Source organism: Aulostomus chinensis, chromosome 20 (assembly GCF_037954235.1).
Source record: "Aulostomus chinensis isolate RoL2024-O1b breed Wild chromosome 20, RoL_Achi_v1.0, whole genome shotgun sequence".
Classification (NCBI taxonomy): domain Eukaryota; kingdom Metazoa; phylum Chordata; class Actinopteri; order Syngnathiformes; family Aulostomidae; genus Aulostomus; species Aulostomus chinensis.
The window spans coordinates 18,632,350-18,648,760 of record NC_141339.1 but is presented as its reverse complement, the minus strand read 5'-3'; the positions used below and the strand labels follow the sequence as shown (position 1 = coordinate 18,648,760).

Genomic DNA, 16,411 nt, shown 5'->3' with positions numbered 1-16,411 from the left:
TGAAGGTTAAAAAACAGTAATTCATCATTCCCAATTCCATTACGTCGTCACTGGGTCAGCTGTAACTGAATTACATGAGCGTTATACAAGCTGTTACTTAATGACATTAGCGAGCTGAGGATCTCCTGTGATTTCCACCATGTGGTGACAGCGGCAATTCAGCTCTCACTCACCTTTGCTTGTGGCTTCTTGAGAAATATAGATTTTTTTCCAGTCACAAAGCCTGTTATTATTATTCCTCTTCATTAAGGTGTCATGTATACTGGGTCAGCTGTGACTTAATCGTGTTACAACTGATGCCGTGTTCTTAATCCTGTTCTTCTTGAGTGTATGCATGAGTCATGTCATCTCTATAAGGCCTGTCAAAGATGTAGGTCAGGCCCCGTGGTATTAAATTCTCGTGGTCCTAAATCTAACGTGGCACCAGTGGATTCACATCACAGCACGGCTGAGTAAAGCTGCCGCTACATATGTGTGTTTCTGTTCAGGCTCTGCTGGTGTTGCGTGGGAAGCCGTGGAATTAAATTTAGCAAGGCAGAATATAGGCTGATGAGCTGTAGAGCGACTGTATGCAGCATCAGTGTGTCATCCTGGATCGATCTCATGAATCACTTCTGCTCCATTCCCATTTTTCTTCAAATATCAGAACCAGCTCTAGATTTTTATTCCCTGAAAGTGAAAATAAGCACAATGTTGTTATATTTATGACCATCTAACATCATAAAAATGAAACATGAGAAGGAACACGCCAACTTTTTCAGAGATCATCCTCCCAGAGTCAGGCGGGAAGATAGATACCCTTCTCTCCTCTGTGTGTGCATGAGGGAGCTGAGAGCGCCACAGATGGGCTCGCTGTTAGTTAGCTTAGCATAACGAATGGTCATGTATGGGCAGGTTAGCATGCTCTGCTCTGCTGTAACACCTGTTCGGGGCTTATCAAAGTCTGGACAGAAGTCACATTTAATCACAAGACTCACACAGTGTTGGAGTGGGTTTGCTTAGTCTGCCTAGCAACCAAGAAGGTTTACCTGCTTTGAGGCCAAACAGGAAAAACTCAGAAAAGAAGGAATATGTTCTCTATTTTTGATTGAACACATTCCAGGATAAATATGGATAAATGGATTAAACGCGTCCGTACACGACACACATGGCAGACCACAACTGAATCATTGCTGTTGTTGACAGAGACGCTTGTTGGCGTGCGCGTACTGGTGGTGCATAACAAACTGCAAACGCGGACTTTCAGGAAGCCCTGACAGCCGTCAGCCAGGTAGCGCTAGCATCCATTTTGCTCTCAGAGATGAGACCAGAGTGGACGGAGAAGAATGCACTCATTAAACCGATGCAGTATTAATCCCCGTGTGCTTAAACAACATGAGATATTTATTTTGAGTTCGTAGCAAGAAAAAAAGCGTGTCGTCCGTGTGAGGCAGACTTTATCTGATGCTCTGTCTCTCCCTCTGTTGCCAGTCAGTGCAGTTTAAAGCGACCTGCCCCGTCACAGCAATGTGAGGTGGTTCACTCTTTAAGAATAGACCTGCAGGTTTTCGTGTCTCAGCAGTCGAACTTTGACCTTGATGTCGCGCCGGATGATGAAAATCAGGAGTGGGGGCCCAACTAGTGGAGGGATAGTGTTACTGCGCTGAGCTCCGGCACAATCAACCAAAATGAATCACAACATGACATTTTCACATAGCAAGAAAAAAATGTGCGTCACCACATTTGGTTTGATACAGATCTCCGCAAAAATCAAACCATCGTAGTTTTAATGAGATTTTCAATGCAAATCAGTAAATTGATATTTATCCCCTCCATGTCAGCAAAAGTAATCACAACTTGATGTTTGTTTGTTTTTTTAAATCCAGCTCTTCTGCTAAATTCTGTCGCTGCTACTGTTACTGCTAACAGGAACTGATAAATCTACCGCTGAATGCATGCATCGGGTATGAAAGTTGATCTATGTTGGTGCATTTTACTGGCTTTGTGCTGATGAACAAAGTATGTGAGTGTACCTTTAAAAGTTGGAGAAATCCTTCTGCAGCTCCTCACCTTTCAAAAAAGTTGCCGCGTTCCGTTTAGAAGGAAAAAAAAAAGGAATAAACTTTTATAAACTTTTTTTTTTTTTTTTTTTACTGTCTTACCAGATCCACGTCCACGCATCTAAGGACATCCAAAAATTTCATCCACGCAAGTTTCATGTAATAAGAGATACACGTATGTTACAAAGTCTGGTGGTCCAGGATCTCTCACACTGATTTTCCATCACCATTGTGACTCATCATTCATATGCAGATGTTTACTGGATGTTGAGTCATTCATAAGATAATACACATAAACTAGAAAATAGTTATTAGGCACAGACGCTGATGTTTCCCCCCCTTTTTGTTTTTCTTTCTCTCCCACACAAACACACAAAAAGCCCAGCTGCTTTGTGAACTCGCCACCGCAGTCACAAACAATATGCACTCTCAAGTCTTCCCTCTATTCATCCTTCGCATTCAATCATCTTTAAATGGGAAGCTCGGAGCTAAACACACATGGAAACGCAGAAGAGTCCATTTCCTCCTCTGCGGTTGCCATGGTGACTGGCTACATTTTGGGGAGGGGGGGGCGAATAGGTGTTTGGCTATCTCTCTGACTTTAAGTATTTTGTGTGTGATGATGATGATGATGATGATGATGATGATGATGATGATGATGATGATGATGATGATGATCTCCCAACCTTTTTATTGTGAGTCTGGTCCGATGATCTTATTTCTTTGACAAAGAGCAGACAGGAGTGTCGGAGGGGAGAAGCAAGGGAGGATGATGAGGGACGACGAGAGGTGAGAAGGGAAGGAGAGAGAGATGAGAAGCGTGAAGAAAAGTGCAGGAGGAAGGTGATGCCCCCGTGGCACAAATTGAGGGTGGGGGGGTTCCCCTTTGTTTTTTGAAAGCCGGGATGAGAATCAAGCAGACAAGTGTTTGTTTTTGATCTAATGACGCCAGAGAGGAAGCAACTATTGACCTAATTACAATCAACCACACCGTAGCTGAGGGCGGAGGACAGAGACAGATGGACAAAGAGAACATCAAGTTGATTTACGGGCTAAATAGCTCAAGTAAATCATGGCTCACACAGAAAGCAGGGGAGGACAAAACCTAGCTCTGTTGTCACAGAGGTGGTCAGAGTGACTGTGGCGTCCCACCCGCTGCTTCTGACCTTGCCGGTGGACGGAGTCACGCTGCAGAGGGGCGAAGGGTTTGTTGTTTTTACGCCTCCATGCCAGGAAAAGCCATTGGCCTGAGGCATCATGTTTTTACGTTGTCCCTCCATCCGCCCGTCCCTTTTGAGACGAATGCTTAGGGATACCTCTGTTGAATCCTCACATTCAGCACAAACATCCACTGGGACTCGTGGATGAGCTGAAAATGTTTTTTAGGAGCCGCACAAAAGATATGACATATTTGTATTTTTTTTCATCATGTTATGCAAAATGGCAAATTTTAACATACCAATTACAATCCGTATTTCAAAAACAAGACCATTACAGCTTCCTTTACAGTTTTTCTACTATGAAAACACTGAATATGGAAAACAGAGTGACTGAAATGTCTAACTTGTTCAAGTTCTTTCTCCCTGTGTGCTGAATGCTGATTACCAGAAGTGATTAGAGGTTTTTTTTTTTTTTTTTTTCCCAAAGAAAACTTCATCACCATCACACACCGAATAACCTTGTGCAGCTTTCAGGATGATGGGAAATCACAGACGAATATTGCATTGGAATGAATGCAGTGACCAGAATGTATCAACGTATCATCATCCTCACACACATTTCCACTTGAACGCGCGCGCGCGCACACACACGCGCGCGCGCACACACAATGTTTTATTCTTGATGCTTAGTCAGGGCTCAGCCAGATGATACCCGTTGACTAATTTTTCCAAATGTGCCGCTTTTAAAAATGCACTTTGAACGCGTCCCACCCGCTCAGCGGCATGTGCGACACCAGATGGTGAGCCGCAGTCTCACCTTCATGGCTGAGATCTGGAAAACATCCTTATCTATGACTTTTGGGTTGAACATTTTGAGCCGTGAGTGATTAGCCATTTATCCCAGAAGAGCAGTTTGACATAATCCAGAGAGATATCTAATTGGAGGACAAAAAAAACAAGGCCTTATGATGTTGAAAATCTCCATGCGATGTTTTTAGTTCTGAAGCTCTCTGGGGGAAAAAAAAACAGTTAAAACACATTTGACAGTCTGAGCGGAGTGTTTTTATCATTCAGAACAGCCTGGTAAACACTCGCTGCACATTTACGCGTTGGTAACCTTTTATTTTCGGTGCAAACAGTCAGACGACAGCAGATATTTCATAGTATTCATTCTAATGTGTGTGTGCAGCGTGGGCGGGATTGTTTGGGTATATTTACAAGTGTGTGTCTCACTAAGAAGGAGAAAATATTTGAGCAGCTTTCACGACTCAAGGAAAATTTGGTCACAGTGATTTCTTTTTTCAAAGCAGAGCGAGACGGGATTATTATTTCTCATCACATCTTCCAAATTGATCTCGCCTCAAATTGCTTTTTTTTGTGTTTTAAACAAAAAGACATTTTGAGCTTTCAACTGGCTTACAACATAAAGAAGTATGTATTTTTGTGTAGTGTGGCACCGTTTTGAAGCCTTGACTTATGGCCATCTTGTATTTTTGGGAACAAGATGTGACCATATTTGGGAAAGTATTGGAGGGGAAGTGCCTCTATTCTGCTTCAGAGCCACCGTGGTCAACACTTAACATCCAGATGTTTCCTTTACCTACTTACTTAGTTACTGTTTTATTCTGAGTTGGCAATCCTTCACAAATCACGCTGCAAAGAGCAAGACTTGAAACCAGCCACTGAGAATTCAATACACCAGGAAAGAAGAATTTTACTGAAGAGTTAAATGTAATGAGAAGGGACATGTCCTCAAGAATTTACTTGTTTTTGCAGCCAGTGAGTCGCCCCCTGCTGGCCGTAAGAAAGGGTGCGGGTTCAAAGCACAGACTTTTTGGAACACGAGTCCGCTTTTTATATGCTAACCTGTCGCTGCTATGATTTATTTATTAACTCCGTGGTTTATGAGTTGTTCTACCGTTGGAAGGATTCACACGGAGCAACTTTACATCCAATAATCAATCACCACTGGATCTATAAAATCTGTTAATGCTTTATGAAATCTCCATACAGTCTCCGCAGGGGAGGGAGAAGTTTGGGTTCAACGTTGAATGTAATTTGTGGTGTTTTTCCCTGTCACTCACAGACGTGACTGGTGTGTAACAACAGCTGTGGGATTTCACAGGTGACATTTCCCTGCAGAGTCAGTTACTGTGGTTATTCAGATAAATCTCTGCTGGAGGCTGGAAGGAAAAAAAAAACCTGCATTATTTTATTTTTTCAGATTTCTAGAAGCCAAATAATTCCTCAACTTCCTGTTTTGGATGCTTACATTCTAAAATGTGAGCTTTGTGGTCTGAGGTTGACCTATGACACATTAATTAGTGGTAGAGTCCAGGCTCTATCGATGAGTAAATGTGTCAAACTAACAGGCCTGGACCCATCCTGATATTCTCAACTCTTTTTTTTTCAAAATGAATTAGAATAACACTTTTTATTTGAAAAATCTTTTGTTGAGTTCATCTCAACCTTTTGTCCGGTACAAATCCAGTTACTCCGGCACCCGTCGTATCACTTAACTGCTCTCGTTGTCAATCAATCACGTCTGTAATTTGTGGTCTCCTTCTTGAGCAAACAATCACTGTCTCTCTTCTTGCATATCTGTATGCAGGTGTGTGTGTGTGTGTGTGTGTGTGTGTGTGTGTGTGTGTGTGTGTGTGTGTGTGTGTGTGTGTGTGTGTGTGTGTGTGTGTGTGTGCGCACGCGCTTGGGGCAAGTGTATCTTTTTCATATTCCAGTCATGTTTGAGTCACCTTGCAGCCTGGGCCTCTTCACAACAAATAATGACCCCCCCGTCTGCCCTTCACTTTTTAAAAATGATTATAGGGATCATTGCAAACTTCCTCCCTGCAGCCTGAGAGAGATAGTTTTCAAACTTCATTATCATTTTGAATGCAAAGTGTTGTCTGGTTTCCTGCTACCATGATGACATCAGCAGGTTGATTAAAGCTCCGCCCTCTCACGGGGTGACGATGTGCCCCTTGAACTGTCATGTTTTGTGTTATAGGGTTGAATATACAGTAAACGCTTGGAGGAGACAGACTTCATCAGTATTCAAGGCGTGAACGATGATTTTCATCTATGATGAGACACAGTGGGTTACTTACATAAGACACTCTAATTAGAGTTTGGATAAAAGCTCCCATTTGCGTTCGTCTCTTAAATGCAATTAATCTACTGGTGTGAATTTCCAGATAAGAGGCACTGATTTAATATCTAATCAAGTGTTTTTGGCCTGAGGTTCAATCAGCCCATTCAATTTTAAAGATCGCCCACGTGAAAGTCAAGCTACAAACAAGCTGAGGCAAGAGATCCCCATTCTTGCTATGCAACTGCTGATACTTCCAAAATGTGCCTTGAAGATAGACGTCAATTTGAGAGTTTGAAAGGCAGCCAGTTCTTCGATGTGGCGCGAATCGAGTGGAAGAGATGCGAGACTGACTGGGAGGGCTGTGGGTTGGGCGTCGGATGAAGGACGAGTGGAAGAATGATTCGATTCTCCATGAGTGCTGATGAATCACGTCAAAGCTGCTCCGGGTGAGCCGAGGCCTCCATCACAATTATCACCTCTGCAGCGTCACTCCACAGATTCACACATTGGGAGGGAAGCTGTGGCGAGAGCTGGTATCACCTTGGTGACCCTGGTTCTCCGTTTCCCCATTTATTTAAAAGCTTTGTCTGGATGTTGGAAGAAGGCAATACATCACCATATCAATGAATGTCACTGTGCTTGTTTTGCTAATGCTAACATCATGCTAATGTTCCCCATGTCAGTGTTGCAGTAGCCCGTCGTCCAAAGGCTAATGATGCTAATGCTAGCATGATGTATCGTCACTCATGTCCATGTTGCAATAGCCAGTCGCGCAAAGCAAACGATGCTAATGCTAACATGATGTAACGCCACTCATTTCAATGTTGCAAATGCCAGTCGTGCAAAGGCTAATGATGATGCTAATGAGCTACCTGCTTAATGTTTAACATGTGATCCAGTTCACATATTTAAGTTTTTTTTTTAATAATTGAATTTGATTCTACATGAGAAAATTAACTTTATTTTCTGTAAAAAATTATTAATTTTCTTTTGTATTTTAAAGGGTTTCTACTTTACAAATAATGGACTGAGATAAAACCTGGAGGATTAAGGAGGTTGTCTGTGTTGTGCCATACTGTAGCCTGCTGAGGCTTTAGGGGAGAGGGACAAAAAATCCCCATCAAACCTTCATTTGTGTCACAATGAATGTGAAAACATGCTTCTAGTGTGTGAGGTTTTCAAAGTGGGAGGCGGATCCCCTTGGGGGGCTGCACACTGTCTCATATCAGGGGAGGTTCAGCGAAGATGAAAGAATATTAGTTCTCTAAAGACACTGTGAAGAAGAGCTTAAACACGTGATTACTTTCAAGAGATGCGGTCGTTTTAGGAGAATGTCACTATTTTTCCCTCTTTCCAAGAGGGTCTCATGGAGTTGAAGTACTCTGTGGTCATGCTGAACAGAAATATTAGCTGCTTGGCTAAACAGTCGGCTCACATAAACCTGCATCCTTCCACGCAGTGAAGCTCAAACATTCGACTGCAGGAACGAGAAGTAAACCCCATTTTAAACCGGAGGAGAACTTGGCTTAAATATTGAATCATCGTATCATCTTTCTGTTATGATGAAGAGGAGAAGATGAGCCACCTTCACACATCTGCTTTGGCACATTTCCCTCCACAGGACAGAGTTGTTGTTCAATGGCTCTCTGATGAATTTAAGACGTTTCCCACAAAATGACAATGACATTTTACAAACTTTCTCACATCAATGCACAGTTGGCATTTAAGGGGTCCTATCTGTTAGAAAACATGGTTTACTGCTGACAGGTTTGTCCAACAACTGCTCTTCATGGTCAATGCAGACTGACGACCTTAGAACCATCTCTCTCAGTACAAGTATACATAATGGAACACACACAACCCGCCACGACTGTGCTGCAACGTCCGAAATCATGAGACTTGCAGAAGGATATTGGTTTGGAATCTCATATCCTGTTTTATTGTTGAAATATGGCAGACAAAGATACACAACAGAGTACGAACAACACACCCGCACGGTCCGACGGGGACAAAATGGAAAGACAAACAGAAAAGACAAATATGTAGGGATGTTCACCCACACCTAACACACACGCACACACACGCGCGCACGCACGCACGCACACACACACACACCTCCTTGTCGTTATGATTAAGTGAAACAAGAATTTCTCTGGGGAACCGCTGATCAAACATCCCACAGATACGGTGTGAACTCACTCTGTCGCACTCATCTCTCTCATACACACACACACACACACACACACACACACACACACACACACACACACACACACACACACACACACACACATACAAGCACAAGGAGAGATTAACCATACAGGCCAACTTGTGTATTAAAGGGGATTTTAAGGAGATTAAGGACCCGGTGACAATAAAAGATAAAACGAAAATGTTTCCACCTTAAGACAGAATTTACCTTTGTTCATGATGTACTGGAGAGTCCACAGTGACGGGACTTAAGTGGATTTCACAGGGATGAGAGCACATTTTACTGCTCAGCTGTTTGCACAAGAGGGAAACAAACCTCATGTGGCTGGAAAACTTGAGTCACCGCTTCTGGACGTTCGCAGTAATCGATTTAACTCAGAAATAAACAAATTCTGTTTTATGGTGGATGTGTTTTTTTGAACATTTAATTCAAGAATCCAACTTCTTAGCCACAGGTCAGCATTTAAGAGACTCATCACTCATCTATGCATAAGCACTTACACAAGGCCACTTTGCACAGAGGTGATGTGATTTAACAGCATATTTACCTGCAATCTGAAACGAGAGATAAACAAAAAGGTTTGTGCTTCAATTGCAGTGTTGTTACTCTCCTTTCAAAATCTTACATGTTTCACATTAAATTCAATTTTTTTTTTTTTTTTTGTCAAACAGAATTCATCTGCAAGGCAAAACAGTATTCGAAAAACAGAAAAGGATAAAACATCACATTAAATGTCAGAGTAAACAAACCACCTTCATCTAAAGGTCAGCTGATAACGCCGGGAGTTTGAATCCAGACGATCGCCTTGTAAAAATCACATTGATGACCGCGTGTTGGATGAGGGCTGGAAGGGATTTATGAGCTGAAGGGGTTAAATATGCCAAAGGGGGGGGGGGGGCACCGAAGGATATTTTCAAGTTTTTAAAAAAAGCAAAAGATGGAAGACACTGAAATTAAGAGGAGGGGGGGTGTTGGGGGTCACAGCCGACAGCAACGATTGTCTCAGTGAAGCTCCATAGCATCAGCATCGCCACCTCCACTCCTTTACACCGACAACACGAGTGAGTGGAGTGAAAACTCCTCAGATCAGCTCAAACACTCAGCCAGACGTCAGCGTGCGTTAACAGGCTGCAAACAATTTACAAATGGATTCAAAACAGGAAATATGACATCTGTGCGGCGTGTTTCTGCAGAATAAAGTGATGATATATGATGTGAGAAACAAAATATTAATTAACGCAGAAGCTGAGTAGTAAAATGAACGTCTGCTGACACACACAACTCAAACCAGCCAGCCAGGACTATAAAGGAGGATTTGGCATTAAAACTGCATTCTTGGCATCTTAAACTGTCTTGTAGTAGTGTTGTGGTTCTGTTAAGGCTGACTGATCTGGACAGTTAGCCTGCTGGACACCTGGGATGGGGAGGCGATGTCTTCACCAGCCTCGAGCACTGATTCTTGAGCGAGCTCTAAATTCACGTAGTGTCAAGCTAATTCAGCTTGTAATTGAATTTTTCCTCAAATTGTTGATTGTCTCACTGCCACCTTGATGGGACACAACAAAACAGCAGGGGCCGATCGCTTTAAATGAACTTTTATGTATGAAAAAGTGGCGCGTGCAGGCACGCACGCACACAAACACACACGATGTTACAACTAAATAAAATGCTTCCTACGGCGAATGAATCCAAAGTGCTTTGAACATGAAATCGCAAAAAACACAACACTGAGCAAGTCACAACATGCTATGATTCATCCAACCAAACACACCTCAGCCATTTCCCCCATGTTTCTGCTTCATGGCAAGTAAAAATCATCCACCTCAAACAAGCAGGTGAAGGAAAAAGGATGGTTTTTTTCGATTTTTTTTAAATTTTCAAAGGAAATCAAATTCTCTACAAAACGGTCAGTTATTCTAAAAGGGCAGTTTGTGAGTGACGAGTCACAGTGAATCCTACATGTGCACGAGTGTGTCTACAGGAGTGCTTCAGATGGGTTGCTTTGGGTGTGATGCGCCAACACCCTCAGCTGAGTGAGGACTGCATCCTCACTTACCAGAGTTAGATGGTTAGCTAGCAGGCTCCAGCTAGCTGGCCTGCTGGGATGATCACCTCGCTCTGATATGAGGCTACATTATCTTTTTAGCTAGCGCTGTGTCAAGCTAGGTTAGGTGGGCAGGTAGCTAGCATGACTGGCTAGTTGTTGTGGTGGGCTAGCTGGGTTAGCTGGACAGCAAACTGGGCTGACTGGTTGGCTGTTTCAGGCTTTGTGCCCAGGGCTTATTGACTCTTCTTCTGGTTAGCCAGGCCTGGTGGATATCGTTCAGGCAGCTGGTTGTTCAGTCTCTGTAGCTCAGTCCGATGATGTCACTTCCTGTTGTCCGTGGTGGAGTTAGCTGTAGTGTCCGTCTTTGTTGCAGTCTCATCAGTGTTTCCAGGGGGCTGAACGGCAGTGGCATTAGGACCGCCTCCATTCTGGAGTGTTTCCTGTTTGTATTGTTGCAAGGCCCGATTGACAGCATCTTCAACCAATCGCTTGCTGATTCTCAGAAGCTCCGCCTCATCTGGTTCAGACCGGCGACGGCCACCTGAGGACAAGCAGAACAAACGCATAAATATGATTAAATTTCACAGATTTCATGAATTATTTCTTAAAAACCAATTTGTGCAAATCATGGGAAGATGATTGATTCAACCAAGCAGCATCTTTTTTTTTTAAATTATTTTTCTTGGAAACAGTGGACACGACTCTCCCTAAAATCCCTTTAGTCAGTTAATTTAACAAAATGTTTGTCACAAAATAAACCCATAACAGAGCTCTTTTGGACGAGGACTTAATAACTGATCAAAAGTGAATGGACACCACAGTAGGTGGTAGGTAGTATTTGCTTAAGGAAAAAAAAATGCGACAAAATACCTTCCTGAATGAAGTATTGTGGTGCTGCAAAAAAAATCCCAGCGTTACCTTAGAGAAAAAATCTATGTTTGGTACAGGCAGGCCAACCCCATTCCCACCTCCATTTGCTCTGCCTTTAACTGCTGGGCCGGCCTGCTGCTCTCTCCCTCCCTACTGGTTACGCTGGTTTGTGTGGATTTTGTATCTTTTTAAACAACACTCACAGCACCTCCTTTGTGTTTCTCATGATTGTTCTTATTGCCTCCTAAGATATGAATAATTCAACAGTTAAGACTATAACATCGCGTTCATTAGGGCTTGTTTTTTTATGGGGAAGTGGGTCAAAAATGTACTTGCTTTGAGTCCGTTTGTTGCCTCAACATATTTTGCTTTATCCGCTGCACAAGTGCATTGTCTGGTCCAGTCTGCACCTTCTTTATCCAGCTCTGTTGTCAATAATCTGCACTAAACAACACTTTGATTCGAGCTCGATCAAACGAACTCCAACACCTCTGGTGCAGCACGAGTGGGAACGAGCGGCAGACAGGAGGAATTCTAGTTTTCAGCTCAAATCAAAGTATTTGTGGATTATTGAGAATACGGCTGGATAAAGAAGATGTGGATTAAACCAGATAATGATGTTTTTTTGGACGGTTTTGCTGTTTTTGTAGTCGGGGTGTACGTGGCTGGCTCTTTCTTCATTCTGGAGTCAAACATACGTAATCCAGTGCTGAAGAAAATGTCTTTGCAAGCTTTTGGTACCAAGTTTTGGGTCAGAGGTGGGCAATCATGTGCCATGGAGGGCCGTGTGATGATTGCCCACCCCTGTTTTGGGTGAAGTCAAGCTTTGATGTGTCATCTTCTCCAGTTTGGTGTTTTCATCTTGTTGGGCAAACCTAAGTGTTGTGCCCTTCAATATTATCATTTGATGAGTAGTTTCATATTTTTTGTTTTTTTTCCCCTCAGGAGAAGTTGCATGCAGGCAAAGTAAAGAACCCCTTGATTTCTTGTCTGAACTTTGTGAGCTCCTCTTCATTTGCATGACGCACCTGTAGGAGAGTGTCAGGCGGTAAATGCGTAACCAGACACTGATTATATGCAGATTGCAGTGACAAATGTAGAGAAAATGGCAGCGGCAAATTTGTGCCAGATGATTTGTAGTCTCCGTTATTTTCAAAAGCTAGTTGGGTTGGTTTGGGAGGTTTCTTGGTTTATCTGAACGGTTTGGGGTTTTTTTTGTCCTGCCTTCTGTGGTGGGAAACCGGTTTGATTAGAGAACAGAAATATTATGAGCAATAAAACCAAAACCACAAAGTGAAATCGAGCCCCCGCAGAAAAAGGGCTGGCACTACTGGAGGAAATTATCTTCCTTTAATATTCTATGTAGTTATGAAGCAAGTAGTTCTGTTTTTTTTTCATTGTCATGAGAACTTTTTGGATCTATCAAATTATTCCTTGAAGAACTTAACTTTAAAGCTCTGCTAATGTGAATATGAACTCTATGAGAGTACGTTCACGTCTGTCAGAGGCTTCGAGGATATGAGAACACGTCGGATCTTTAAAGCAACGGTAATCTATTTCCTGCCTTTTAAACTGATATCAAAACACAGAGCGAAAGTGTAGAGATGCGCATCTTTATGTGGTGTTCTGGTGTGTTTTCATAACACCAGGATGGATTTCACTACATTCAACATGGAAGCAGAAAATAACTATTATTCTGCCAATGATAAATGATTACTTATTCAATCACCATCGATTTTTGGCAAGAATAGGCTGAATGTGTTAACAACAGACAAGATGTGACAGTCAGAGAGTTGATAGGATGAGGAGAACAATTGTCTTTGGGCTCCTTTATGTACGAATTCTGAGGGTAATCTACTGCCTGGAGTGACAGATAAGAGAATTAATTGAACAACAAATAGCTCTTTAGTACACTTAAGGCTTTGCTTTTGCAGCAGATAAAATGCCAGTAACAGACAGACATAAAGCCAGGAAGAAAAACATAGTCAAATGGACGGAATGTCAATAATTCATGTGGAATTGCAGCTAGGAAGGGGGGGCAGCGAGTGGACAGATACACTGTCTGACACACTCTGGACACCATGACACACTTCGGGCCCTGTCCCCATAAAGAAGACACCGGTGGCGGAGGGGAGTGAGCGAAGGTGCAAGGGAGTTTTAAGACTGCGCCGCACAAATTACTGCTCCTGACCATCCTCACAAATCCCGCCGCGAAAACTCCTGCAAACCTCTGTTGAAGAAATGAAAAAAAAATTAGGCCAAAAAAAGCACTTAGTCAGGGAAAGTTTCAGAGTTTGTGTTGCTTGTGTATGCAGGCCACTTTTCAGAAGCGACTGTACGCAATCAACCCAATTTGCACAGTGCACAGTGAAGCTGAGGCTGTGGCGTGGGAAAGAAAAAAGGCTGCTATTCTCTCTGTGATAGTACACAACATCAAATTACCAGCCACTATCAGCCTGTCTCGGTCCTGTCACACATGTATTTTATTGGCATACATGTTTTTTTCCCCAGTATGTGCCAGTGTTAAAACGCTTTTTTTTTTTTTTGTGCGAATAAAATGCAGAAATAATGCTGTTTCTTTAAGAAGTTTGCCTTCTACCTTTACGAAGTCATAACGGTACAACGTTGGCGCGCAAAGAGCAAAGAATTGGTGTATTTTCAGCCTAGCAGAAACCTTCACTATAGCAGCAGTTATTGCTGTTTTTTCTGCTCTAAAATCTGTGTTGGGCTCAAAAATCCCATATTGGGCTGGACTACTAAATCATGTGATCACCGGCATGTTTCTTTTTGTTTTTTAGCAAGAAATTAAAAACAAATTACATGGATTTTAAAGAAAATTGGTGACAATATTTGCGATGTTTCTGGACACTGTACCCTGCATCAGTGACATATTTTTGGGAATGGGGCAGGCTTTGGTAAAGCTCGTCTAATAGGAGAACAATTAAGAATGTCATTCGAAAAATGTTCAGTGGGGGTCCAAGTGTATGATGTGTTGTTACTTTAGCGTCACTGACTAAAGGCTGATGGTGGTAGATGTTAAGGGAACTATGAAGACAGTGTACAAAGGTGAAATTTCTCATTCATGGGGGTAAAAGTTTGAAAAAACTGAAAATAATTTACATTGGTTGGACGCCACATGGCCCCACTCTACTGGACATAAACGTGATTCACTACAATCAGCTCGTTCTGCTGGTGACAGCCATCATGTACCCGTGTTTATGCCCAACATTCAGCCTGCTAACGGCACGCTAAACAGATTAGGAGAAGCCACGCCAGGATGTATCTGAGCCCTCTCCATTTACCGTATCCTGGCCATCCGACACCCACATCAGCGTCACTCTCTTATCTTTCATGAACTGATCTGAGTCGGAGTGATTGTCCTGTTGTAGGACATGTAACTCGTAGTTCCGGGGTTCGAGCCCCCTGAGAAGCCATGCTGCTGTTGAACTGAGAGGATTTCCTGGAGCCTGCCTGTCAGATTGACTGATGCTGCAATCTCAGGACTGTATAGGGGTTTTATGGAGTTTATTCTAAACGTGCCTGTCTTGGCAAACTGTAGGCACCAGTATGTGATATTCCTGGAATGTGAACGTGTGATTACATCGTGTTGAGTTATTTCAATCATGTGATCCGACCATTGGTCTGCACAACTTCTCACAATCGCAACCACAAAACATTGCAATTGTAAATACACAATGGAGCCACTTGGAAAGGGAATAATTGTGGTCGGGTCAGCTGTGCATGACTGTGGTCCTCGGCTACGTGGCTAACAGTTGCTATCAATGTTCTTTTGTCTGAGGAACATGATTTTGGTGCTTCTTTAACTGCCGTCCACTGGCTGATGTCTGGAATGTTGACAGGGAAAATGTTATTCACTGTGTCATCTCTGGGGATCCTACCAAAATCAATCATGTTCTGTATTTCCAACTGAAGTGAGTAGCGACTTCACGATTGTTAATTTTAACAAAGTCGTTTATAGCAGGGTGGGTGAGATCAGTGGGATACTTCAGTAAACTTAAGTTAGAAAATTGTTTGATTTTGTGCCACAGCAGGGATGAGAATACACAACAAACTGGACATCAACATGAAAGCCTGCTTTGCTCCAAACAACAGCGAATGCAGAATATAGGAAAAAAGAACGTATTGTACTTAATAAATTACTGCCTTGTCGCCCTAAAGGGCTTTAACTTGGATCACTGTGGTTAACTGGATTTTAACTGATTATATGCTAATAATCCCAGAACTGCAGCCTCAGATCTGCCTGCGGGATACAGTTTCTTCAAATTATGATTTTTTTCATTTTTTTCTTTGTGGAATTCTTATTTCTCTGATTGCCATGCAATTCATCGAATATTAAGAGGAAAAATTATAATCATTTTTTTTCCTGATTCCAACATGCTCCATCACCAAACAGATCTCAGATATGTTTCGAAGAGAATGACATTTTGATGATGTGATCTTCAATCAATACAATGGGAGGACTAACTAAGAGGTGGCCAATCATCATCTATCAGGGTGAATTTGATTCTTTTGAGGAATTACACGACAGAATGAAATTCCATCCCGCATAATCAGGAATAATTAGGTTTGAAATCAGCCTTCCCGAGGCTGATTGTTGACACAAGATACGAGGACGACACATACTTGAGCGTTTGGTACGGAGTGGCCTCTGAGACAAATCTGCAACACAAGCACAAACTCCATGTTAAACAGAGACACATGCATTAAAAAAAAAAAAAAAAAAAAAAAATCACAAGAGGGGATGTTTTGAGGTCTCGTGGATTTCATACGGTCGTGAAGCAGTAGCACGGTCATAAAAGCCTCTTTGTCTGTTCACACAAGGGAGACACTTTTGGCACTAGAGAGCAGTGATTTTAAAGATTAGTTTTGAACCCCAGGGCTACACGAAGACTCAAATGGACGCATAAAAATCCTGGAGAAATGTTATTATCTCACTGACTCCTACTGCCAAATCTGCAAGTCTCTTCAGTG

General features: G+C 42.4%; 1 protein-coding gene across 2 annotated transcripts in view; it reads right to left on the bottom strand.

The window, feature by feature from the left end:
• Window positions 1-7,959: 7,959 nt before the first annotated feature.
• akap7 (A kinase (PRKA) anchor protein 7) overlaps window positions 7,960-16,411 on the bottom strand; it is a 43,870-nt gene continuing 35,418 nt past the window's right edge. Inside the window, exons 10-11 of one of the 2 annotated variants that reach the window (XM_086189862.1) lie at window positions 16,064-16,099; window positions 7,960-11,090 (exon numbers count right to left, since the gene is read on the bottom strand). In XM_086189862.1, the coding sequence (XP_086045988.1) occupies window positions 10,870-11,090; window positions 16,064-16,099 (257 nt within the window). In that variant the 3' untranslated portion in view covers window positions 7,960-10,869. The remainder of the gene's footprint in view (window positions 11,091-16,063; window positions 16,100-16,411) is intronic. The other variant, XM_086189863.1, reaches the window with a different exon arrangement.